The sequence below is a fragment of the Nerophis ophidion genome, linkage group LG10 (genome assembly GCF_033978795.1).
Source record: "Nerophis ophidion isolate RoL-2023_Sa linkage group LG10, RoL_Noph_v1.0, whole genome shotgun sequence".
In the NCBI taxonomy this organism is placed as follows: Eukaryota; Metazoa; Chordata; class Actinopteri; order Syngnathiformes; family Syngnathidae; genus Nerophis; species Nerophis ophidion.
The window spans coordinates 70723831-70751808 of NC_084620.1; the positions used below are offsets into that span (position 1 = coordinate 70723831).

The 27978-nt window shown below is 42.3% G+C and overlaps 2 protein-coding genes across 4 annotated transcripts in view; one reads left to right on the top strand and one right to left on the bottom strand.

Annotated features, from left to right (window-relative positions):
• LOC133561238 (uncharacterized) lies at positions 1–27961 on the bottom strand. 3 transcript variants are annotated; one of them, XM_061914577.1, is made up of 6 exons: positions 27815–27961; positions 12201–12954; positions 11925–11977; positions 11775–11848; positions 754–1739; positions 1–687 (listed from the first exon to the last, which is right to left on the bottom strand). In XM_061914577.1, the coding sequence occupies exons 1-6, from the start codon at positions 27831–27833 to the stop codon at positions 132–134; spliced, it is 2442 nt and encodes an 813-aa protein (XP_061770561.1). In that variant the 5' UTR covers positions 27834–27961; the 3' UTR covers positions 1–131. The 3 variants fall into 3 exon arrangements, with proteins under 3 accessions (XP_061770561.1, XP_061770559.1, XP_061770558.1); XM_061914575.1 differs by having other exon boundaries at positions 721–1739; XM_061914574.1 differs by having other exon boundaries at positions 1–1739.
• LOC133561239 (forkhead box protein P2-like) overlaps positions 27251–27978 on the top strand; it is a 289077-nt gene continuing 288349 nt past the window's right edge. Inside the window, 1 exon segment of the mRNA XM_061914578.1 lies at positions 27251–27684. The gene's annotated coding sequence lies outside the window, so the exon portion shown is untranslated.

Consider the following 27978-nt stretch of genomic DNA (forward strand, 5'->3'; position numbering starts at 1 on the left):
TATCGTGACCAATCATTTATTTCATTCAAGAAAAGCCAAACAGTGCACTACTTGATAGGTAGGAAAGACAAAAATAGTTATAAAAATGTGTCATTGCACCTACTCCCTATGAAGACATCTTGCTTTAGCTACTATTTCTCCCTCTCTAGCAACCTTGTCGCCTCTTCAGGCCCTTTCCACTTATAAAACCACCACACTAGTGAGAACATGTAAAGCACAAAGAATGCTGGGAAATCATAGAAGGAAACAATGACTACGAATCCGGCGACCAGCAGGCAGCAGGTGGTGAACTGTGTGATGTGACTTAGGATGTACAACATGCTCCACCACAAAAACCCGTTGGACTTCTTGGACGGGTGGTTGACGTCCGGAGTGGGCGAGACAGGATCTGAATGCCCGCTACTTCCCGTCTGATGGTGGAGGTCTGCTGGTTCTTCAAGTGCACCATCAGCTCCCTCGGGCTCTCCATCTCCATCCGATCTGGACTCGATCGCTTCAAGCGTTTTGGTGAACGCCGTCAAATTCTGCTCCTTCACTCCCGGAGGGTCCTCCAAAGCTGAAGATGCATTGGGTTTTGCTGGGTTTAAGTCCCGTTGGTTGCAGAGCTCTGGGCTTTTTTGACCCTCCTCAGACTTCCCTTTGTGGCTATCCGTGGGGAAATGTCTTAAAGTCTTTATTTCAAGTCGCCTCTCGACACGAGTCTCCGGATTGTCCGAAAGCCTCTCGACACGAGTCTCCGGATTGTCCGAAAGCCTCTCGACACGAGTCTCCGGATTGTCTGAAAATACCTGCAAGCTGGTTCCATTTGAGACGATGACATCCGGTGTGACAATTTCCTCCTTTTTCTCCTCACCCTCTCCAACTTCCTCTACAAGATGTCTGAATGACATCTCTACTTCGTTCTCAGTTCTTTGGTTTGGATCACATTCACCACGGCTTTTGTTTACATCCAGTGGTCTTTCATCGCTCTCAGGCTTGAGGATTTTGTCGCAGCTTATGGCGACTCCTCGCCCTTCTTCTCTGGCGGTCTCAGAAAATGCCGGCGCGTGACCTTCGTCTCCCCAACCCTGAATCGGCCTTTCTCCCAGTGAGATCAGAGTCCCCGCTGTCATTGCAGTCAACTCCTTCAGGCTTTCATCTCTCTCTGTTACCCGTTCTTCTGGTGTGTCAACAGATCCCTCGGACACGGGCGGTGTCCGCGTAAACTCTGCGGCGACTCTGTTGTCACCTCTCGAGGAAACGCGATCCGGCGAGGCCCGCGGAGCATGTGACTGCGCCTGACTCGCAGCTCGGGTGGCATTCTGGACGTGCTCCTTGCTTTTAGTCGCAGCAGGAACCAGCGTGGCGGTCTGCAGCCATTCCGACTGGGGGACAGTCAAGTCGCCCTGGCAGCGGGGCCCGTTTATAAAAGCCTGCCATACGTCACACACGGAGGTGTCGTTATCAGCAGCGGGACCTTGCCCGTTGAGAAAAGACCCCCAAATATCATTCCCTGGCCCTGCGGCTTTTACACTTTCTTCTTTCGACAAGGTCACTTTGGCTCTTGCGTTCAAGATATCGTCCATTAAAGTATTATCGTTGTCCCAGTCCAGCGTGATCAGAGGAATTTGGTGGTAGGTGAGGACGTGGGATTGTTTCTGAGACGCCGCCGTGCAATCCCGTTGCCCCCAGGTATGGGAGAGTATGTCTTTGACTTGCGCCAGACGCACGGCTCTGTGTCGGCTTTTTATGCTCGCCACCTGTCGAAGAGGCCACAGGGTCAGAGGTCGGGTAAAGTATTTATGCTGAAGTCATAGCAAGCGTTCAACACGGGCATGATTTGTTGCTTGTTCAGTTTTGCCGCTAAGCCTTTGTTTATATTCTGTTTGTTTATAAGACCGAGCCTTTCTTTCAAGACCTGTTCCTGGGCTTTCTCTGATTATCATGACATGAAGGGCCAGATGACAGGACTGTAAGTTAGCCACCCGTACTAGACATCAAAGTCCTATCAAATAATCGCTTACCAGATTGGTTCCCGAAGGAAATAATGCAAATCCAACAAGAACCGCACTCTAAGAGCGCAGACCTCCGCCTGGCCCCATCGCTCAATATTAAATCATTATTTCTAACAAGAATCCCGAACCCAGACGGGTGATACAGGTCGGCCCTAAAATGTAATTACTTGTTCCTTATCCCATTTCTGACTTTTTATGGAAGTTTCATCAAAATCTACTCATGTACCTTATGAGATACCTAAAGTGGAATGAAACAAACAGACCAAAAGTTTGGACACACCTTCTCATTCAATGCCTTTTCATGACTATTTCCATGGTAGATTGTCACTGAAGGCATCAAAACTATGAATGAACACATGTGGAGTTAAGTACTAAAAGGCGAAATAACTGAAAACGTGTTTTATATTCTTGTTCATTCAAAATAGCCACCCCTTGCTGATTACTTTTTGGCACACACTCGGCTTTCTTTCCATGAGCTTGAAATGGTTTTCGCTTCCCAGGTGTGCGTGAAGCTCATCGAGAGAATGCCAAGAGTGTGCAAAGCAGTAATCAGAGCAAAGGGTGGCTATTTATATAAAGACAATGTAACATACATCCATAAACGTGGATGCATATGCAAAAGTGTAATATATTTATCTGTACAGTAATCTATTTATTTATATCTGCACCTTATTCCTTTTTTGTCCTGCGCTACCATGAGCTAATGCAACTCAATTTCGTTCTTATCTGTACTTTGAAGTTCAAGTTTGAATGACAATAAAAAGGAAGTGTAAGTCTATTTTGAAGACCCTAGAACATAAAACATGTTTTTAGTTATATTACTTTTTTTTGTTAAGTCCATAACTCCACATGTGTACATTCATAGTTTTGATGCCTTCAGTGACAATCTACAATGTAAATAGTCATGAAAATAAAGAAAACACATTGAATGAGGAGGTGTGTCCAAACTTTTGGCCTCTACTGTATGCACACAAACACAAAACATCGATTTACATTAAATTGCAATTTTTATTCCCCCTGTTTCTAAATGATCCATCATTTTGAACAAGTTATACAATTTTTAAATATTTCCTTTTATAATAATCATTTTTTTTAAAGACGTTTTTTAGGCCTTATCCATGCAACCAGTAGGAGTTTTTACAAACTATTTTGAAAATACATTATAATTGTTGGACGAAATAATACATTGCGAGAATCGGTCAGAATCAAGAATCGATTCTGAATCAATTCGGACCTAATCGTGACACCTGTCAGTCATCCACTGTCTCTCCCTGGGTGGAGGCGAGCCACACACACACACACACACACACACACACACACACACACACACACACACACACACACACACACACAAAAATTGAGCCTCGTAACTTAAACATAAGGTTTACTTTTAACACAATAATCTCTTTATTGTTGTGTATGTTTTTTGTTTTGTTCATTTTCGGCCTTTCTTTAAAAAAACAGCTCAGTTTTTTTATATGGCAAACACAAAATATGTAAAGTTTTCCCCAAAAAAACATCTCAAAATGGAAATGATTACCATTTAAAAAGGTTTCCCTTTAGGGGACCTGTTTATTGGTCCCCATACCGTCAGAACTCCTAAAGGTGACTGTGTAAACAGAGCGATGTCCCCTTTAAGTAAGCACTGCCAGAACACACACACGGAAATTGAGCCTCGTAACTTACACACACACACACACACACACACACACACACACACACAAATTGAGCCTCGTAATTTAAACATAAGGTTTACTTTTACCACAATAATCTCTTTATTGTTGTTTATGTTTTTTGTTTTGTTCATTTTCAGCCTTTCTTTAAAAAAACAGCTCAGTTTTGTATATGGCAAACACAAAATATGTAACGTTTTCCCCAAAAAAACATCTCAAAGCGGAAATGATTACCATTTAAAAAGGTTTCCCTTTAGGGGACCTGTTTATTGGTCCCCATAAAGTCAGAACTCCTAAAGGTGACTGTGTAAACAGAGCGATGTCCCCTTTAAGTAAGCACTGCCAGAACACACACACACACACACGGAAATTGAGCCTCGTAACTTACACACACACACACACACACACACACACACACACAAATTGAGCCTCGTAATTTAAACATAAGGTTTACTTTTAACACAATAATCTCTTTGTTGTTTATGTTTTGTTCATTTTCGGCCTTTCTTTAAAAAAACAGCTCAGTTTTTTATATGGCAAACACAAAATATGTAAAGTTTTCCCCCAAAAAACATCTCAAAATGGAAATGATTACCATTTAAAAAGGTTTCCCTTTAGGGGACCTGTTTATTGGTCCCCATACCGTCAGAACTCCTAAAGGTGACTGTGTAAACAGAGGGATGTCCCCTTTAAGTAAGCACTGCCAGAACACACACACACACACACACACACACACACACACACACACACACACACACACACACACACAAAAATTGAGCCTCGTAACTTAAAACATAAGATTTACTTTTAAGACAATAATCCCGAGATCAACTTCGGATCTATCGGTCAATTACAAGTTTTATTGTTGTTTATGTTTTTTGTTTGTTCATTTTCGGCCTTTCTTTAAAAAAACAGCTCAGTTTTTTATGTGGCAAACACAAATTATGCAAAGTTTTCCCCAAAAAACATCTCAAAGTGGAACATTTAACGAGACGTAATTGGAGCCTTGAATAGGTCAATAATTCATAATGACATTGATTTTGATTCATTATTATTTTTTAAAGAAAGAAACAGCCTGCATGGCAGCTTTGTGTTATTAGAGTAAACATTGCAACATTTTCTTGTTACATTTCACCCCTTTGCTCTTTTATATCACTTTTACAGTTTAAACATTTTTCAGTCTTATTTTTAAAATGTGCCGTGGGGAACCTAAAAAAATTACCTACGGGCCGCAAATGGCCCCCGGGCTGCACTTTGGACACCCCTGAATTAAATGTTAAAGCATCTTCTGTGACGTTACTGAAAACTGCTATTTAACAGTAATGAAGTTGTCAGCAACTCCAACTACCACATATAAAAGGATGGAAAATTCTGAATGTGAATCATACTTTAAGGTAATAATGTTTTATAACCAGCCTTCCCGGTAAGGTCTATTCAGGTGTACTGGAGAGGAGACTACTCTGGATAGTCGAACCTCTGATTCAGGAGGAACATTGTGGTTTTGGTCCTGGTCGTGGAACTGTGGACCAGCTCTATACTCTGGGCAGGGTTCTTGAGGGTGCATGGGAGTTTGCCCAACCAGTCTACATGTGCTTTGTGGACTTGGAGAAGGCATTGGACCGTGTCCCCCGGGAAGTCCTGTGGGGAGTGCTCAGAGAGTATGGGGTATCGGACTGTCTTATTGTGGCAGTCCGCTCCCTGTATGATCAGTGTCAGAGCTTGGTCCGCATTGCCGGCAGTAAGTCGGACGCGTTTCCAGTGAGGGTTGGACTCCGCCAAGGCTGTCCTTTGTCACCCATTCTGTTCATAACTTTTATGGACAGAATTTTTAGGCGCAGTCAAGGCGTTGAGGGGTTCCGGTTTGGTGACCGCAGGATTAGGTCTCTGCTTTTTGCAGACGATGTGGTCCTGATGGCTTCATCTGGCCGGGATCTTCAGCTCTCACTGGATCGGTTTGCAGCCGAGTGTGAAGCGACCGGAATGAGAATCAGCACCTCCAAGTCCGAGTCCATGGTTCTCGCCCGGAAAAGGGTGGAGTGCCATCTCCGGGTTGGGGAGGAGACCCTGCCCCAAGTGGAGGAGTTCAAGTACCTAGGAGTCTTGTTCACGGGTGAGGGAAGAGTGGATGGTGAGATCGACAGGCGGATCGGTGCGGCGTCTTCAGTAATGCGGACGTTGTACCGATCCGTTGTGGTGAAGAAGGAGCTGAGCCGGAAGGCAAAGCTCTCAATTTACCAGTCGATCTACGTTCCCATCCTCACCTATGGTCATGAGCTTTGGGTCATGACCGAAAGGAGAAGATTACGGGTACAAGCGGCCGAAATGAGTTTCCTCCGCCGTGTGGTGGGTCTCTCCCTTAGAGATAGGGTGAGAAGCTCTGCCATCCGGGAGGAACTCAAAGTAAAGCCGCTGCTCCTCCACATGGAGAGGAGCCAGATGAGGTGGTTCGGGGATCTGGTCAGGATGCCACCTGAACGCCTCCCTAGGGAGGTGTTTAGGGCACGTCCAACCGGTAGGAGGCCACGGGTAAGACCCAGGACACGTTGGGAAGACTATGTCTCCTGGCTGGCCTGGGAACGCCTCGGGATCCCCCGGGAAGAGCTGGACGAACTGGCTGGGGGGAGGGAAGTCTGGGTTTCCCTGCTTAGGCTGCTGCCCCCGCGACCCGACCTCGGATAAGCGGAAGAAGATGGATGGATGGATGGATCATGCTGTATGAAAATGTCATCCTAAGGAACCCTAAACCAGATTTTGTTTTTGGAAAAATACTTAAGTTTTAACTAAGGATGGATACTATAAAGAATCACAGTAGTATTAATGTAAAACCTTTTTAAATGATTGTCATTTAAAAAGGTTTCCCTTTAGGGGACCTGTTTATTGGTCCCCATACCGTCAGAACTCATAAAGGTGACTGTGTAAACAGAGGGATGTCCCCTTTAAGTAAGCACTGCCAGAACACACACACACACACACACAAACCTCACCCGGCCTGACCTATGTCTTTTGATCCCCCCCCGCCCCCCCGCCCCTTCAAAAGGTGTCCAATATCTTGAGAACCTTTTCCCTCTGCTATGAACTTTTGAGTTTTGCATAACAGCACTATTCCATCCATCCATCCATTTACTACCGCTTATTCCCTTTTGGGGTCGCGGGGGGCGCTGGCGCCTATCTCAGCTACAATCGGGCGGAAGGCGGGGTACACCCTGGACAAGTCGCCACAACAGCACTATTTTCCACCCAAAATGTTAAACTCTGACATAAAAGACGAGCAAAAACAAATGCTGGTTCTCGGGAGGCCATGTTAAATTCCTTTCTGACGGTCATTGATTTTGTAACTCATTTAATATCTATTGTTGTATATTTTCACTGTTTACCTTTCTTTATGTAATTACGTGTTCGGTGCCAGTTGACATGATTCAGTCCCTCCAGGTTTTTGTGGTGTCACGATAGCAGCAATTCACAAACATTTGGCCAATACCCACAAATTGAGCGGCTTCAAAACACGTCAACGTCTAATCAAGTTATGTTTTTGTTTTTAATTCAGTCATTGGTGGCGCTAAGGATAATATTTGAGAATTGTTGTTAATATTGTTGTGCAGCACTTTGGAAACATTTTTGTTGTTTAAATGAGCTGTATAAATAAAGTGGATTGTTTCTTGTGCGCTAAGCCTTCTGGGTAATGTAGTATGTAAACATACAACAGGACAACTTCCTAGTTTACATGTTTTTATATATATTTGTATGAGATGAGGTGGCGACTTGTCCAGGGTGTACCCCGCCTTCCGCCTGATTATAACTGAGATAGGCTCCAGCGACCACAAAGGGAATAAGCGGTAGAAAATGGATGGAATATATATTTATTTCCATTACATATGCAGGGTAAGGCCATTAAGAACACATTGCAATGCTGAGCTAGCAAAGAGGTTAGAGATGTTGGAGTGTGATGATCATCTCTTACCAACTTGTTTACAAAAAATAAAATACTGCTATAGATCACATATTGGAAAATAAATGACAGCTTAGGATGGACAAATATTTTTTTTTAAGCGTAAACGATACACAGGGAATGTTTGCATATTGTGGACAACAGAGAAGCTAGCGGACAATAAGGAAGGTTTCCTTCTGTAATTACTGTTTATCATTAATATTATTAGTTATAAATAATTAAAGAATAGAGTAATTTGATATGAGCTCAGTGTATTTGCTTCTACTGTCGTCTAGTGTCTACTTTTTAGTCTGTGTGGCATAAAAGGAGTGAAACATCCATACAGTAGTTGCGATTTTAGTTATAATTCTTGTGCTTTCTGAGGTGAAGGTTACAAGAAACGCTTTTTAATTCCCTAAAATCACAAGATGAATAAAAAATACATCTCAAAACGTCTCAACTTTTCCGGCACCATTTAAGAACGTGGCAATCACAAAAAAAAAAAGCCAGCGTAATCCTGGAGGGACCACATATTTTTAATAAAAACGTAAGTTACGGACTTTTTTTCGACACTTTGAACCCTGGGGCTTAGAAAACGGTGCGGCTAATATACAGATTTTACTTTGCTGACGAAATAATGCAAATAATTTTCATTAAACACATGCAGACACTGAAAATGTGCGTTTGTGCTACGGCGCCATCTTTTGGATGAGTCCGCTCACTGCAGGTACCTTCTGTTTAGTCCAGGGATGTCAAACATACGGCCCGCAAACAGGTTTTATCCGGCCCGCATGATGAGTTTGCCAAGTATAAAATAGAGCTGTTTTTTTGTTTTATTTTTTGGAACGAAAGAAACTGCTGTTCCAAATGTGTCCACTGCAGTCGGGGCCAAGCAAGAGGTACACAGTAAAGGGGGACTGTGGCTCCTCCTCGACCCACATTAAAAATTAAAACCTGCCATTTTATGTCTTCTGCTTTGAACACAACGTTTTTGGCACCCTTGTTGCCCCAAAATGTTTCCGTCAAACAGAAAAATGAACTTAACCGTTTTGAAGAGTTTTTACCCCCGTTTCTTACGGTTTGTTAGTTAGCACTGGATTGATACGTGGACATGACAAAAGGAGGTATTTGACACCTCCAAGAGTTTACATGTGTTTTTTTTTCAATACCAGAAAGTTAAAGTTTAATCCTGGCTTTGTAAATACGCTGAGACAAAGTCTAAGCTCATTGTGTTTTTGAAGCTGCACCAATTTCCTCGGAATTTTCAACATTTCAACGATTTGCACGTTTTCAGAATGTGCTTATTCTATTTTTGGCCAACAAAGAAAACAACCTGAAGTTGTCTTTATGTTTAAATAATCATGCCATGATTTTACCATTCCGGCCCACTTGAGAATAGATTTTCCTCCATGCGGCCCCTGAGCTTTTAAAATGAGTTTGACTCCCCTGCTTTAGACTGAGCTTTCAACCGGGCCGTTCCGGTCTTCTCGCCTTCCTTCAGTGTTTTCTACTTTTAAGGATTCTTCATTCCAAGCAACATTGGTGGCTATGACATGACAGTTCTTACTTGTTAACTGTCCCATGTGTGATGTCTCTACAAGTATTTTCTTGCAAATAGAATGTGCTATCAAAAATGTAATGAAGCTTGCGTCATTAGATTTAGCTAATATGCTAACATGTTTACAAGTGTCTTTGTTATTAATAACTTACAGAAGGCATACTTTCTATTTTGTTTCAGTTGCGTACATTCACAAAGACGTCACTGTGGCGTTATTGAGTCTGTCTAGCTGACGGAAGAGCTATGTTCCTCCGCTCATGACGATGACTTCTGTTTTGCTTGATCGGCCCTTTTACTGCCCTGTGACAGGCACCGTTTGGAAACAATTAAGGTATGTATGTTAGTTAAAATTAAACTAATTAAAATGAGTTATGTAAGTTAAACATTGTACTGATATGATCCAGTTAAGAGGTTGTTCAAATTAATAGTGCTTACAAAGTACAAAGAAGAACAATTATGAGAAAAACTTTCAACCTTATTGAAAATAATTAGAGATGTCCGATAATGGCTTTTTTGCCAATATCCACTATTGTCCAACTCTTAATTACCAACACCGATGAATACACTTGTGGAATGAACACATTATGATGCCTATTTGTGTTGTGTTGCCCTGCTGGATGCATTAAACAATGTAACAAGGTTTTACAAAATAAATCAAATCAAGTTATGGAAAAAAAAATGCTAACATGGCACTGCAATATTTATTATTAAAGTCACAAAGTGCATTATTTTTTAACACGCCTCAAAAGAGCAGCTTGGAATTTGGGACATGAGGAGGTTGAGGTGTGGCGCGTAGGGAGGTAGTGGGTATATTATAGTGTCCTGGGGGAGTTAGTGCTGCAAAGGGTTATGGGTATTTGTTCTGTTGTGTTTATGTTGTGTTATGGCGCAGATGTTCTCCCGAAATGTGTTTGTTATTCTTGTTTGGTGTGGGTTCACAGTGTGGCTCATATTTGCAACAGTGTTAAAGTTGTTTAAATGGCCACCCGCAGTGTGACCTGTATGGCTGTTGACCAATTATGCCTTGCATTCACTTATGAGTGTGAAAACCCGTAAATATTATGTGCCTTTAAGGTTTATTGGTGCTCTGTACTTCTCCCAAGTCCGTCCACAAAGCAGCGTTTTAAAAAGTTATGAATTTTACTTTTTGAAACCGATACCGATAATTTCCGATATTACATTTTAAATCATTTATCGGCCAATAATATCGGACATCCTTAAAAATAAGATATTCTTCATCTCAATATGTTAATAATGACTGACTTCATTATATATTACAAAAATGTTGTATGACTCAGACACGGACGTCATTGTACTATAAAAAAGTCAGTAAAAGAATGTTAACCATTTGTTAACCGTCTGAAGTGGGAAAGGGGTAGGATTAAATAAGCTTTGCTTCTTTCTACTCCTTTTTGGACATGATGTCAATCAATCAATCAATCAATCAATGTTTATTTATATAGCTCTAAATCACAAATGTCTCAAAGGACTGCACAAACCACTACGACTAAAGTGAAATGATATGACATTTTATTAAGTATTATGCTGTAAGTGTGTCCATTTTTTAAATAAAATAAAGAAAGAAAGAAAAAAAATAAACATTTAAAAAAATCTAAAAGTAAATAACTCCTTTTATATTGTTAATATATGTGGCTTATATATGGAATATATATATTTTTTTTTATTCTAAAATGTTCTGGGCGCGGCTTATGTACAGGTGTGCTCTGTAGTCTAGGACAGTGGTTCTCAAATGGGGGTACTTGAAGGTATGCCAAGGGGTACGTGAGATTTTTTTTAAATATTCTAAAAATAGCAGCAATTTGAAAATCCTTTATAAATATATTTATTGAATAATACTCCAACAAAATATGAATGTAAGTTCATAAACTGTTAAAAAGAAATGCAACATTGCAATATTCAGTTTGACAGCTAGATTTTTTTATGGTCATGTTCTATAAATATTGATGTTAAAGATGTATTTTTTTGTGAAGAATTAAGTTGATGGATCTCTATTACAATCCCCAAAGAGGGCACTTTAAGTTGATGATTACTTCTATGTGTAGAAATCTTTATTTATAATTGAACCACTTGTTCATTTCTCAACAACATTTTTTAGTTATTTTTATATATATTTTTTCTGAATAGTTCAAAAAAGACCACTACAAGAGCAATATTTTGCACTGTTATACAATTTAACAAAACAGAAACTGGGGCGGCATAGCTCGGTTGGTAGAGTGGCCGTGTCAGCAATTTGAGGGTTGCAGGTTCGATTCCCGCTTGTGCTATTGTCCTTGGGCAAGACACTTTACCCACCTGCTCCCAGTGCCACCCACACTGGTTTAAATGTAACTTAGATATTGGGTGTCACTAAGTAAAGCGCTTTGAGTCACTTGAGAAAAGCGCTATATAAATATAATTCACTTCACTTCACATAGTGCTCTATTTGACTTATTTATCTCTTTTTTTCAACCAAAAATGCTTTTCTCTGATTAGGGGGTACTTGAATTAAACAAATGTTCACAGGGGGTACATCACTGAAAAAAGGTTGAGAACCACCGTTCTAGGAAACTACGGCACATAGAGCGAGTTATTTGCTTACACTGCCCAGTAGAACTGAACCTTACCAGGGGTTTGTGCTCTGCGGGGTGAAATAACGACACGCTCTCTGCATTCTTCTCCTCAAGCGAGGCCTCGGCTTCTACAGAGAGAGACAGTCAAGGGTCAAAGTTCCTCTGGACTGGGATAAACACAACATAAACATGGGAAATACGCACTTGTACTCGGTACGGCCGTGTCGTCGCTCAGTTTTTCCTGAGTGCCTCCCCTCCTGTAACATTTCCGCGGGTCAATATCAATTATGCTATACTTTGTGGGCTTTGTGGGCAAGTTAAAGTAGCACAAAGGACAGGAAGCGCCTGTCTTTCTGTCCACATTGGCACGTCATGGAAAGCCAGAGACAAGAACACCATATATGGGCAAAATGCTGGAGTTATGTAAGTGTCAAGAGCCTACTTATCCAAAGATAACGTGAGTTGTTTTTTTTTCCTGACCTGTTCGCTTTGAGGCAGCTCCTCTGCACTTGCTTCCGAGGACTCTTCTGGTGGCAGAACACCACGTAGTTCATCTCCATGTTATTGGCCCAAAAAGTGCCCGCTGACGTCTCGTAACGCAGACAAAACTCCACCCGGGTGCCCTCTTTCTCCAAGGGGGGGACCACCGTGTACTGGAAGGTAAACCTATCTGTTTTGCGATCACTGGATCCTGGCACGTAGTCGGCCAGCAGGTCGAAGCAGCTCCGCCAGCTGTCCAGGGTGATCCTGGCGTAGACGGCCTTGCTGTAGCAGAGGTTGCGCACCCTCACCGTGCCTCGGAGGGTGGTGGTACCCGGGAGGAGCTCGATGCTCTCCAAGTCCACCATCCGTGCTTCCAGGTTGCGCTCCAGCTCCTCCGAGGACGAGGGCGCGGTGAAGAGACAGGACAGGTAGAACTCCTCGGCCGGGCTGGCCTCGTCCTCGTCGCTGGCCTCCTCCGCGGCGTCCACAAACTCCTTCACGGAGACCAAATCGAGGCCGAACGCGTCCGCGAACGAGACCTTCCTGCGGATCACGGGCGCCACCGTCTCTTCATCCTCGTCCAGGGTCACGTGCGCCCTGATGGCCTCTTTCTCCCGATCTTCCTCCAGGTGTCGCATGTACAGCGCCGCCATGGTGTCGCGGTGGTCTGGGTGGGAGGCGGCGGGCGGCCCGGCCTGGCTCGGAGGTTGGCGCGGAGCGGAGTGGCCCTCAAGCTCGGCCCGCAGGGACACTGGAGAAAGGCGAGTGAGAAAGGGAGAGAGGACTGACTGGACAGATGGAGTTGGGTTACAGCTGCCAGGACTATTAATAGGACACAGCGGGGGCTGCGTGGTTATCCCTCCGGTTTATTCCCCGTCACTGTGTTTTGCTCGCTACAAAATAAATAAATCCAAACGGCGCGGCTTACGTAACACATCTGTACGTGACCGAGCTGCTGTTTGCAGGGCAGATGAGGTCCTTAAAGGGGAACCGCACTCTATTTGGAATTTTGTTAATCATTCACAACGCTTGTGTGAGACAAGAACAGACATGTTTTTCTTTTTTGATCAATTCTAACTTGTAAATAAACTTTAGCAAGAGTCAGCTAACAGTGGAAGTAATTGGATTTCTCTACTACACCTATAAAGTACTATCAATAAAGTACTATCTATCTATCTATCTATCTATCTATCTATCTATAAAGTGCTCTAAAAAAACTTCCATCTATATCAGGGGTCGGGAACCTTTTTGGCTGAGAGAGCCATGAAAGCCAAATATTTCAAAATGTATTTCCGTGAGAGCCATATCATATTTTTTTAACACTGAATACAACTAAATGTGTGCATTTTTAAGTAAGACCAACATTTTTAGAGTATAATAAGTCTCTTATTCTTTTTAATAACATTGTTATTCTGAAGCTAACCAATAATAAATCAAATGTCATGTCTGTTGATCATGTTTTTGTTTGGCCATGTGCTGTTTGTCCTTTGGACTCTTTAAGTTCCTGTTTTTTCCACTCCCTTGTCTTGTTTCCTTGGTTACTCATTTTGTCCACCTGCCTCTGGTGGACAAAATGCCCGCTCACCTGCTTCCCGAGCACTAATCAGAGGCAGCATTTAAGCTCGTCTTTGCCAGTCAGTTGCTCTGGCGTCAATGTGATCTTTTCTTGCTCTGTGCTGACTTGTTTCATGCCTTGCCAAGTAAGTTTTGTTTGATTTATGTTCATAGTCTGTTTATGCGTTAGCTTTGTTCTTTAGCCCAAGTTGTGCCTCCACTGTGAGCGATTTTTGTTTGTATTTTTTTTTTTAGTTTAAATTAAATCATTTTTTTACCTAAATGCCATGTCCCGAGTAGTCCGTCTGCCTTCCTGGGAGAACGACCCCGCAGAAAGCTGCGACCCCCCCATTGTGACATAAAATACTTCTTACCATTAATGCGACTTCTTGAACAGGTGCGGTAGGAACGGCTGGATGGATTTAAATGCATGAGAATGTTTTATATATTGCACGTTATTTTTAGCACTGTGATTACCAGCGAAATTATTCATAATTATGGTGTTAAGCAATGTCAGCCAAGATTTATCTGAGAGCCAGATGCAGTCATCAAAAGAGCCACAGATTCCCTACCCCTGATCTATATATATATATATATATATATATATATATATATATATATATATATATATATATACATATATATATATATATATATATATATATATATTAGGGCTAGGCAACGATTAAACATTTTAATCGAAGTTAATCGCACTATTTCTCTGATTAATCGCGATTAACTGCATTGTATACGCCAAGCCCAATAATGAATTCAAAAGTAGTGTGTAGTGCACCTTTATTGGAATATTCTCCCACATGAACCAAAGCGCCAAAACATTTGTTGTGCAAATACAATTTAAATCAGTCCTTGTTAAACAGTAGCAGTTAAATAGCATATTTGATGAAAATCAACTCCAAAAATGTAAATACAAACATTTAAGCTTATTGCCACTGCCAGGGTATTTAAGTTATCCTGTTTGTTATGGAAAATAAATATAATCTACATACAAATCTCTGAGCCACAATCATAACATCTGAACAGGCAATTTCTGAGGTAACAGCAGAAACATTTTTTTGATCAGGGATCTTATGTTTAAAAAACCTATATTATAGGTAGTGGGCTGTTTGAGGGAATTTTGGATCAAATTATCCGTAGTAGCAATATTAATAATGTTGTGTTTATTCTGCGTAGTGCACTTCAAATAATTATGACCATATCTAGGAATTGATATGATGGGAATTTTCCGATTGTTTGCTTGGTGCTTTGATAAACTGAAGGCATCATATACATGGTACTATATTGTGATGTTATGAGCCAGGGAATAAAAGAACTACCCTACCCAGCATGCAACAGGAGTGACGAGCATGTATAGGTTGTGTCGCCATGACGGCATCTTGTATGTTGTGATATGCACGCTCTGAAAGCAAACGTTAAGAAGTCAGCCAACACTCCTGGTCTGCATTATTCATAAATAGACAGACAACACATATACTCCGCTGCTTCACAGGCCGCTGGATGTAGCCGGCAAAGTATTCCCATGCTAGCTAGCCGCTCTAGCAAGCACGCCTCATTCAGTCCAAAACGGCCCGATCTATCCACATCCAGAATTGTCTGGCGGTCGTAAGTGATCCCGGAGTGACCACGCTGTAAGCCAGCCATGATATTTGCAGAATTGTCCGGTATTTTTGCCAAATGTTCCATCTTTACCAAGAGCCCCTCCACGCTGGGCGACGCCATCTTGTTAAGAAAAGGCGTTAACAAAATAAAAGCATGTAAACAACATACGCAAATGTGCGATAAAATAATTGTCGGCGTTAATAGATTGATGAGTTAACTCATAATTAACGCATTAATTTGCCCACCCCTAATATATATATATATATATAATGTATAAAAGGGGTGTAACGGTACGTGTATTTAACAGTACGTGGGTTTTGGTTCGGTGCGGAGGTGAACCGAACGAGTTTCCAGATATATTAAGTAGCGTAAACAATACTCAAAATGCCGGACATTTGAGGCCTTTAGCCCGGTCTCTGCTAGCACTGGACATGTTTCCTTTTGTCAGCAATGTAGCAGCAACCGGGCTAGGATAGACTGACACAACGTCCTCTATCACCGGACATGTCCTCTTTTGTGGAGCTGTCAGGGCAGAGTTTCTTAAATGGATCAAATGTCCGGCATTTTGAGCTATGGTTGCGTGTATTAACATAACAATGTACGTTCAGGGCTAAAAAGGGGTTAAAAACAAAACACATTGTTCGCGCAACACAGCATTGGTGAGGGAGAGACAGAGATAGAGAGCGAGAGAGTTATAATAAACGTGCATGCGTCGCCAGGCTCTGCTTTTTTTATCCATTGATTTATCAGATTACATTTTTTATTATCTATAGCAGGGGTTTCAAAAGTGTGCCCCGGAGGCCATTTGCGGCCCACAGCTAATGTCTTAAAGGTCCACGGCATATTCTAAAAATACTATTAAAATTAACAAAAACATAACAGAAGTGAAATAAAAAAGCTTGAAGTTTAAATGTAGTTTACAAAAAGTTGCACTGTTGACTAATAAAACAAAGCTGTTTTTTTCTTCTTTCAAACTGTCATTGCTCAAAACATAATATTGAATCCAAATCAATGTTATTATAAATTATTGACCTATCCGAGGTTCCCATTACTTCACACCAAATATTCCACAAAGAAAAATATTTTTGGTGGAAGATTTTGCAAATTTGGTCAATAAATAAACCCAAAAATTTGAATTTTTTTGTTTTCTTACTGTACCGAAAATGAACCGAACCGTGACCTCTAAACCGAGGTATGTACCAAACCGAAACTTTTGTCTAATTTATGCTCTTATGACACTTATTTCTATTTTATGTTTAATTTTTTAGTTTATTTATTTATATTTTTAATTTAGTAATTGTACTTTAATTATTAATAGTTTGTTTTTATGTAAATAGTTTTGTTATCCTATTTAGTCAATTATTAGTAATGTATTTTCAGTTTTAATGAGTGCTGTAATTATACAATGCACTTATTTAATTTAAATTTTCACATTTTAACATGATGTTTTATTGATACGGTACATTCATTTGGATATATATATATATATATATATCCATCCATCCATCCATCATCTTCCGCTTATCCGAGGTCGGGTCGCGGGGGCAGCAGCCTAAGCAGGGAAGCCCAGACTTCCCTATCTCCAGCCACTTCGTCTAGCTCTTCCCGGGGGATCCCGAGGCGTTCCCAGGCCAGCCGGGAGACATAGTCTTTCCAACGTGTCCTGGGTCTTCCCCGTGGCCTCCTACCAGCTGGACGTGCCCTAAACACATCCCTAGGGAGGCGTTCGGGTGGCATCCTGACCAGATGCCCGAACCACCTCATCTGGCTCCTCTCGATGTGGAGGAGCAGCGGCTTTACGTTGAGCTCCTCCCGGATGGCAGAGCTTCTCACCCTATCTCTAAGGGAGAGCCCCGCCACCCGGCGGAGGAAACTCATTTCGGCCGCTTGTACCCGTGATCTTATCCTTTCGGTCATGACCCAAAGCTCATGACCATAGGTGAGGATGGGAACGTAGATCGACCGGTAAATTGAGAGCTTTGCCTTCCGGCTCAGCTCCTTCTTCACCACAACGGATCGATACAACGTCCGCATTACTGAAGACGCCGCACCGATCCGCCTGTCGATCTCACGATCCACTCTTCCCCCACTCGTGAACAAGACTCCTAGGTACTTGAACTCCTCCACTTGGGGAAGGGTCTCCTCCCCAACCCGGAGATGGCACTCCACCCTTTTCCGGGCGAGAACCATGGACTCGGACTTGGAGGTGCTGATTCTCATTCCGGTCGCTTCACACTCGGCTGCGAACCGATCCAGTGAGAGCTGAAGATCCCGGCCAGATGAAGCCATCAGGACTACATCATCTGCAAAAAGCAGAGACCTAATCCCGTGGCCACCAAACCGGAACCCCTCAACGCCTTGACTGCGCCTAGAAATTCTGTCCATAAAAGTTATGAACAGAATCGGTGACAAAGGACAGCCTTGGCGGAGTCCAACCTTCACTGGAAACGTGTCCGACTTACTGCCAGCAATGCGGACCAAGCTCTGACACTGATCATACAGGGAGCGGACTGCCACAATAAGACATTCCGATACCCCATACTCTCTGAGCACTCCCCACAGGACTTCCCGAGGGACACGGTCGAATGCCTTCTCCAAGTCCACAAAGCACATGTAGACTGGTTGGGCAAACTCCCATGCACCCTCAAGAACCCTGCCGAGAGTATAGAGCTGGTCCACAGTTCCACGACCAGGACGAAAACCACACTGTTCCTCCTGAATCCGAGGTTCGACTATCCGGCGAAGCCTCCTCTCCAGTACACCTGAATAAACCTTACCGGGAAGGCTGAGGAGTGTGATCCCACGATAGTTGGAACACACCCTCCGGTCCCCCTTCTTAAAGAGAGGGACCACCACCCCGGTCTGCCAATCCAGAGGTACCGCCCCCGATGTCCACGCGATGCTGCAGAGTCTTGTCAACCAAGACAGCCCCACAGCATCCAGAGCCTTAAGGAACTCCGGGCGGATCTCATCCACCCCCGGGGCCTTGCCGCCGAGGAGCTTTTTAACTACCTCAGCGACCTCAGCCCCAGAAATAGGAGAGTCCACTACAGATTCCCCAGGCACCGCTTCCTCAAAGAAAGACGTGTTGGTGGGATTGAGGAGGTCTTCGAAGTATTCCCTCCACCGATCCACAACATCCGCAGTCGAAGTCAGCAGAACACCATCCGCACCATACACGGTGTTGATAGTGCACTGCTTCCCCTTCCTGAGGCGCCGTATGGTGGTCCAGAATCGCTTCGAAGCCGTCCGGAAGTCGTTTTCCATGGCTTCCCCGAACTCTTCCCATGTCCGAGTTTTTGCCTCCGCGACCGCTAAAGCTGCACACCGCTTGGCCCGTCGGTACCCGTCCACTGCCTCCGGAGTCCTATGAGCCAAAAGAACCCGATAGGACTCCTTCTTCAGCTTGACGGCATCCCTCACTGCTGGTGTCCACCAACGGGTTCTGGGATTACCGCCACGACAGGCACCAACAACCTTGCGGCCACAGCTCCAATCAGCCGCCTCGACAATAGAGGTTCGGAACATGGTCCACTCGGACTCAATGTCCCGCACCTCCCTCGTGACATGTTCAAAGTTCTCCCGGAGGTGTGAATTGAAACTCTCTCTGACAGGAGACTCTGCCAGACGTTCCCAGCAGACCCTCACAATGCGCTTGGGCCTGCCAGGTCTGTCCGGCATCCTCCCCCACCATCGCAGCCAACTCACCACCAGGTGGTGATCGGTAGAAAGCTCCGCCCCTCTCTTCACCCGAGTGTCCAAAACATGAGGCCGCAAATCCGATGACACAACTACAAAGTCGATCATGGAACTGCGGCCTAGGGTGTCCTGGTGCCAAGTGCACATATGGACACCCTTATGTTTGAACATGGTGTTTGTTATGGACAATCCGTGACGAGCACAAAAGTCCAATAACAAAACACCACTCGGGTTTAGATCCGGGCGACCATTCTTCCCAATCACGCCTCTCCAGGTTTCACTGTCGTTGCCAACATGAGCGTTGAAGTCTCCCAGTAGGACAAGGGAATCACCCGGAGGAGCACTTTCCAGTACTCCCTCGAGTGTACCCAAAAAGGGTGGGTACTCTGAACTGCTGTTTGGTGCGTAAGCACAAACAACAGTCAGGACCCGTCCCCCCACCCGAAGGCGAAGGGAAGCTACCCTCTCGTCCACTGGGTTGAACTCAAACGTACAGGCTTTGAGCCGGGGGGCAACCAGAATTGCCACCCCAGCCCGTCGCCTCTCACTGCCGGCAACGCCAGAGTGGAAGAGGGTCCAGTCCCTCTCGAGAGAACTGGTTCCAGAGCCCTTGCTGTGCGTCGAGGTGAGTCCGACTATATCCAGCCGGAACTTCTCTACCTCGCGCACTAGCTCAGGCTCCTTCCCCCCCAGTGAGGTGACGTTCCACGTCCCAAGAGCTAGCTTCTGTAGCCGAGGATCGGACCGCCAAGTGCCCTGCCTTCGGCTGCCGCCCAGCTCACAATGCACCCGACCTCTATGGCCCCTCCTATGAGTGGTGAGCCCATTGGAGGGATGACCCACGTTGCCTCTTCGGGCTGTGCCCGGCCGGGCCCCATGGGAACAGGCCCGACCACCAGGCGCTCGCCATCGTGCCCCAACTCCGGGCCTGGCTCCAGAGCGGGGCCCCGGTGACCCACGTCCGGGCGAGGGAAATCTGGGTTCATTTCGTTGTAATTCCATAGAAGTCTTTGAGCTGCTCTTTGTCTGATCACTCACCTAGGACCTGTTTGTCTTGGGAGACCCTACCAGGGGGCATGAAAACCCCCAGACAACATAGCTCCTAGGATCATTGGGACACGCAAACTCCTCTACCACGGTAAGGTAGCAGCTCAGAGAGGAGATATATATATATATATATATATATATATATATATATCTCAATCCATCCATTTTTTACCGCTTATTCTCTTTAGGGTCGCGGGGGCACTGGTGCCTATATCAGCCACACACACACACACACACACACATACATACATACATACATACATATATATATATATATATATATATATATATATATATATATTTAAAAAATATAATAATCGGCACATTCATAAGAAGTAGAGATGTCCGACAATGGCTTTTTTGCCCATATCTGATATTCCGATACTGTCCAACTCTTAATTACCGATTCCGATACCAACCGACACCGATATATATACACAGTTGTGGAATTAACACATTATTATGCCTAATTTTTTTGTGATGCCCCGCTGGATTCATTAAACAATGTAACAGGGTTTTGCAAAATAAATCAACTTAAGTTATGGAAAGAAATGCATACATGGCACTGCCATATTTATTATTGAAGTCACAAACTGCATTATTTTTTTTTAACATGCCTCAAAATAGCAGCTTGGAATGTGGGACATGCTCTCCCTGAGAGAGCATGAGGTTGAGGTGTGTGGGGTTGGGTTAAGGGAAGTTGTGGTGAGGGGAGGTAGGGAGCAGCAGGGGTTGTATATTGTAGTGTCCCGAAAGAGTTAGTGCTGCAAAGGGGTTCTGGGTATTTGTTCTGTTGTGTTTATGTTGTGTAACGGTGCGGATGTTCTCCCAAATGTGTTTGTCATTCTTGTTTGGTGTGGGTTCACAGTGTGGCGCTTATTTGTCACAGTGTTAAAGTTGTTTATACGGCCACCATCAGTGTGACCTGTATGGCTGTTGACCAAGTATGCTTTGCATTCATCACTTGTGTGTGTGAGAAGCCGTGGATATTATGTGACTGGGCCGGCACGCAAAGGCAGTGCCTTTAAGGTTTATTGGCGCTCTGTACTTCCCCCTACGTCCGTGTACCACTCCGTACAGCGGAGTTTTAAAAAGTCACAAATTTAAATTTTTGAAACCGATACCGATATTTTCCGATATTACATTTTAAAGCATTTATCATAATGCATCTCTAATAATATGTAAAATTTACGTATTTTATTTTAAGCATATGGTGGCGTATAAACTTCTCAGACGCATCACAGCTTTCGCTACTTCGTTCCACAATAACACTACTAATCATGGAAAACTTCATTAGAGACAACAAATACTTTGGGACAAATGATGATCCACAACATTTTGTTTTTGAGCCTGAATATATGAAGGATGAGCTACAGGTTTAAGAAGCGGAGTGATAAGCAGATCCAGCAAGTAGCAGTATTGCTAAACAAGAAATAAAAACTACGAACATGACTAAACAGACACATACTGTACAATGTCTGCTCTCACTGGGGGGCCAACTGATAGGATGTTCATATCTCCTCATGTACATGATTAATTCTCATCTTAATGCAGGTTTGAAAAAAATAAAAATAAACTGATGGGTGAAAACAAACGTCTTTTTTTGTCTTTCTCGCCATCTCTAAATTGGATGCCAAAGTTGGCTTTTTTTTAATGTTTTTTTAAGAGGGCTTTGTATGCACAATTCGATGACTTACACTAGCTGCATTGTTAGCCACCTTGCCTTGTATTACAAATTAGAATCCATAAAAAAGTAAAACATTGTGTTATTGGCTTGCATAGGGGATGTGAATGACAGGTTGAATTCCAAAAAAAGCGCACTTCTATTGTCCAACTTCTCGGTTTATGGCAACATCCTTCTACTATCCAGGTAAGAGGCATGATTTACAAACCCTGTTTCCATATGAGTTGGGAAATTGTGTTAGATGTAAATATAAACAGAATACAATGATTTGCAAATCCTTTTCAAGCCATATTCAGTTGAATATGCTACAAAGACAACATATTTGATGTTCAAACTTAATTTTTTTTAGAATTTAGAATTTCTTGGCTGCAACACGTGCCAAAGTAGTTGGGAAAGGGCATGTTTACCACTGTGTTAGATCACCTTTTCTTTTAAAAACACTCAATAAACGTTTTGGGAACTGAGAAAACTAATTGCTGAAGCTTTGAAAGTGGAATTCTTTCCCATTCTTGTTTTATGTAGAGCTTCAGTCGTTCAAAAGTCCGGGATCTCTGTTGTCGTATTTTACGCTTCATAATGCACCACACATTTTCCATGGGAGACAGGTTTGGACTGCAGGCGGGCCAGGAAAGTACCCGCACTCTTTTTTAACGAAGCCACGCTATTGTAACACTTGTCTTGCTGAAATAAGCAGGAGCGTCCATGGTAACGTTGCTTGGATGACAACATATGTTGCTCCAAAACCTGTATGTACCTTTCAGCATTAATGGTGCCTTCACAGATGTGTAAGTTACCCATGCCTTGGGCACTAATACACCCCCATACCATCACAGATGCTGGCTTTTCAACTTTGCGCCTAAAACAATCCGAATGGTTATTTTCCTTTTTGTTGTGGAGGACACCACGTCCTCTGTTTCTAAATATGATTTGAAATGTGGACTCGTCAGACCACAGAACACATTTCCACTTTGCATCAGTCCATCTTAGGTGAGCTCGGACCCAGCCAAGCCGGCGGCGTTTCAGGATATTTTTGATAAATGGGTTTGGCTTTGAATAGTAGAGTTTTAACTTGTAATTTCAGATGTAGCGACCAACTGTAGTTACTGACAGTGGTTTTATGAAGTGTTCCTGAGCCCATGTAGTGATATCCTTTACACATTGATGTCGGTTTTTGATGCGATAGCCCCTAAGGGATCAAAAGTCTGTAATATCATCGCTTATGTGCAGTGATTTCTCCAGATTCTCTGAACTTTTTGATGATTTTACGGACCATAGATGGTAAAATCCCTAAATTCCTTGCAATAGCTCGTTGAGAAATGTTGTTCTAAAACTGTTCGACAATTTGCTTACAAAGTGGTGACCCTCACCCCATCCTTGTTTGTGAATTACTTAACATTTCATAGAAGCTGCTTTTATACCCAATCACGGCACCCACCTGTTCCCAATTAACCTGCACGCCTGTGGGATGTTCCATATAAGTGTTTGATCAGCATTCCTCAACTTTATCAGTATTTATTGCCACCTTTCCCAACTTCTTTGTCACGTGTTGCTGGCATCAAATTCTAAAGTTAATGATCAGTTTGAACATCAAATATGTTGTTTTCTTAGCATATTCAACTGAATATGGGTTGAAAATGATTTGCAAATCATTGTATTCTGTTTATATTTACATCTAACACAATTTCCCAACTCATATGGAAACGGGGTTTGTATTAAAAATTAGAATCCATTAAAAAAAAAGGAAAACATTGTGTTATTGGCTTGCATAGGGACTGTGAACGATAGGTTGGATAAATAAAAAAGTGCACTTACAAATAAATTAAGGCCGCATAGTATCTTTATTCCCCATGATGCATTGTTTTGAAGTGCGAGTCTTCACATTAGTTTGGAGCCTAAAGAAAGTCAAGAGATTACTTTGTCCTTTGTAGCTGATTAAGCCCTCAATGTGTGCTATGTGATCAACCATGTGATGAGTAATTCAACTAATCCTCACCTAGACAGCCCCACACACACACACACACACACACACACACACACACACACACACACACACCTCCAAAAGTTACAGTAAATCTTGTCGACTTCAATGCCAGTTGCACAATCCTTCCTTTGTTCTGATGCCAAATATTCCCTCTAATGGCTTTTAATAGTCGGTATATTCACAGGCATTGCTATTCTTTTGCATTGGCTTAATAAACAACTGCTGAAAATGGTTAAATCAAATGAAAAGTTCTAAATAATTCAGACAGTGTGCCAGAAAATAATGTATTCATCAATATTATTTTGTTTAAAATACAAAGTACCTTACCAAATTGTGGTCTCCCCAATGTCTTAGTCACTGCTTCTTGTAATTATAATGTTTGACCGTTAGATGGCGGTGTTCCCTCGCAGTAAAACACATTGCATTCACTTACCTTGGCAGACTGCAGTTCCCCTTTTCACCAAAAGGTGGAAGCAAACGACAACATTTTAATTATAGTGATTTTCTTTTGGCAATCATTCTCAGTCCACGGATCCATTTTAGCACTTGTTAATTTCGATTTTTCAAAGCAAAACATTCGCAATATAGTGAGCCAACTCGCGAAAGAACGTAAACATGTTAAAATCGTAAATTAAAGCATCTTTTAGGTTTTGAAAAAGGCCATAATTTGATACGTTGTAGGTACATTGTATGCAAAACAATTTTCCTGGATTAGTAGCAAAGACTTAAGCTTGATTATAGTGGTTATCATACTGACAATATCTCACACATGCACAAATAATACACGTTAGTGGATTAAAAAAAATGTAGAATGCAAATTCGGGGAGAATGGTGATTATATTTGTCATCTGCACTGGATATACAAATATTTATAATAAAAAAGGGGTTCAAGTATTTATTAATTTACCTAAACAGCCACACGTATGTTTATTTTATGATACTAATTTCTAGGGGTGTGGGAAATAAGCAATTCGAATACAAATCGCGATTCTCACATTGTGCGATCCAGAATAGATTCTCATTTTTAAAAAAATAAAGATTTTTTTTAAATTATTTTATCAATCCAGAAAACCAATACACAACAATACCATGACAATGCAATCCAATTCCAAAACCAAACCTGAGCCAGCAACACTCGGAACTGCAATAAACAGAGCAATTGAGAGGAGACACAAACACCACACAGAACAAACCAAAAGTAGTGAAACAAAAATGAATATTATCAACAACAGTATCAATATTTGTTATAATTTCAGCATAGCAGTGATTAAAAATCCCTCATTGACATTATCATTAGACATTTATAAAAATAATAAAAAAGAATAATAGTGTCACAGTGGCTTACACTTGCATGGCATCTCATAAGTTGGACAACACACTGTGTCCAATGTTTTCACAAAGATAAAATAAGTCATATTTTTGGTTCGTTTAATAGTTAAAACAAATTTACATTATTGCAATCAGTTGATAAAACATTGTCCTTTAGAATTATAAAAGCTTTTTTTTTTATTTAAATGTACTACTCTGCTAGCATGTCAGCAGACTGGGGTAGATCCTGCTGAAATCTATGTATTGAATGAATACAGAATCATTTTCAATCGGAAAAATATCGTTTTTGAATCGAGAATCACGTTGAATCGAAAAAAAAATCGATATATAATCGAATCGCGACCCCAAGAATCGATATTGAATCGAATCGTAGTACATCCAAAGATTCGCAGCCCTACTAATTTCATAGTAAATAATTTAAATGTTTGAAATATATTTTCACTTTCTTTAAATATTTATAATTTAAATGTTTTATAATTCATTAATAATATATTTTATTTACCCAATCACGAAATGTGAAGACAAATTAGACATATCAAATGTATTGATATATTTATATTACTCACATATTGAGTTTTATTTAAACGTTTTTGTGACATTGCGGTTGGTTGATGTGTATTTCTACGGGAAAATAATAGTCTATCCATCCATCTTCTTCCGCTTATCCGAGGTAGGGTCGCGGGGGCAGCAGCCTAAGCAGGGAAGCCCAGACTTCCCTCTCCCCAGCCACTTGGTCCAGCTCTTCCCGGGGGATCCCGAGGCGTTCCCAGGCCAGCCGGGAGACATAGTCTTCCCAACGTGTCCTGGGTCTTCCCCGGGGCCTCCTACCGGTTGGACGTGCCCTAAACACCTCCCTAGGGAGGCGTTCGGGTGGCATCCTGACCAGATGCCCGAACCACCTCATCTGGCTCCTCTCCATGTGGAGGAGCAGCGGCTTTACTTTGAGTTCCTCCCGGATGGCAGAGCTTCTCACCCTATCTCTAAAGGAGAGGAAACTAATTTCGGCCGCTTGTACCCGTGATCTTATCCTTTCGGTCATAACCCAAAGCTCAAGACCATAGGTGAGGATGGGAACGTAGATCGAACGGTAAATTGAGAGCTTTGCCTTCCGGCTCAGCTCCTTCTTCACCACAACGGATCGATACAGCGTTCGCATTACTGAAGACGCCGCACCGATCCGCCTGTTGATCTCACCATCCACTCTTCCCTCAATCGTGAACAAGACTTTTAAATGTATTGATATATTTATATTACTCACATATTGAGTTTATTTTAAACGTTTTTGTGACATTGCGGTTGGTTGAGGTGTATTTCTACGGGAAAAAAATTGTTTAATAAAAGAAAAAAAAATGGCCCTAACAAAAAAGTTTTACTGGACTTTTTCTTTTTCAAATGTTTATTTATAAATTTCAATATTAACAAACAGATGAGAAACAATCAAAATAGTTCAACAACAGTATAGAACATTACAAAACATTATAAAAACAGTACAAAACAGCACCAGGGGGTTGTAAATTCAAAGTAACAAAAATAGAATACAAAAAAATATATACCGTATTTCCTTGAATTGCCGCAGGGCATATAGTATGCGCCTGCCTTGAATTACCGCCTGGTCAAACTCGTGACGCTTACCCTGTCATCATTTTAAAAATGGAGGAGAGTGATTTCAATACCAGTAATTTGAAATTGCATAAAGGGAAGAAGATTAAGAGCTATTCAGTAGGATTTAAGGTCCAAGCTTACATCACACTCAAATTTTTACTGCATGTCTCTGGTAAGTGCCGGAGTAAAAAGAGATTTTAAAATAATTAGCGCATGCTTCTTTTACCGCATGCCGTTGGTAAAACAGGAGTGAGAAGAGGTTTTAAATTAAATAGCGCCCCGGCGGCAATTTAAATTTGGAACACAGCATCTTCGTTTTCAAAGCTTTTTTGTTGTTAGAGGTAGAGAACGTTTTAAAGTAAAGTTCCAAACTTTTTTTAAAGGCACAAAAGACAGGTCGGGTATTGAGAAACTTACATTTATGAATATAAAACTCAGCCAATAGAATAATGAGGTTGCAAAGGTAGAATTCCTTTTCAATTTTTTGTTAGTTTTACTGGACTTTTGTTGACATAGCAGGTGGTCAGTGACGTCACATGGGGTCGCAGTGCGCCCAAAAATAACAGCGCGCACCTCCGCGTGTAGTAAGCAAGTGCCTTCCCCAGAGGGGAGGGTGATGGCTTCCGAGTCCCAAATTGCGTGCATACATCTTGATGTGTGTGTTTGAATGGAAACGAGCATAAAAAAAAAAAACACACACACACACACAAGCCGCCTCTTTTCGCATTGCGCGTCATTCAAACAGGACTTGAGTGTACTTGCTGGGTTGCACTAGTGAGCCGAATAACCGCGGAGATACCGGACCACAGCGGAGGAATATTGCGACTTTCAAAAAAAAAAAAAAAAAAGAACTTTATTTACCCTCCTTTTTGTTTCTTTTCGTTATGGTCAAGCGTGAAGATTTTTTCGTCACCTGTCCTTTTCTTCACTTCGCCGCGAGGGAAATAAACCTTGTGTTTGTTTTATAGGTAAGTTTCCTCTTCCGTGTTACTTCTCGCACTTTCCATGCAGGAAGTGGATCTACTTTTACTAAACAATAAGGCGCGTTATTGTTTTTTTTTTTTTTTAAAGAGCGTAAATTGAAATAACGGAACTCACGGCTGTCCTGTCCGGGCATTCGGCGCGTCTGCGTGGACGTTGTGGAACTTTCTTCCCCTTCTCTGCGGCCGACGACGGGGTTTGTGTCTTTTGGCTGTTTAATTAATGAAAGTACGGCGTCCCGCGAGGTCGCCTGCTTTTAATGACGTCAACAAAACTCATCA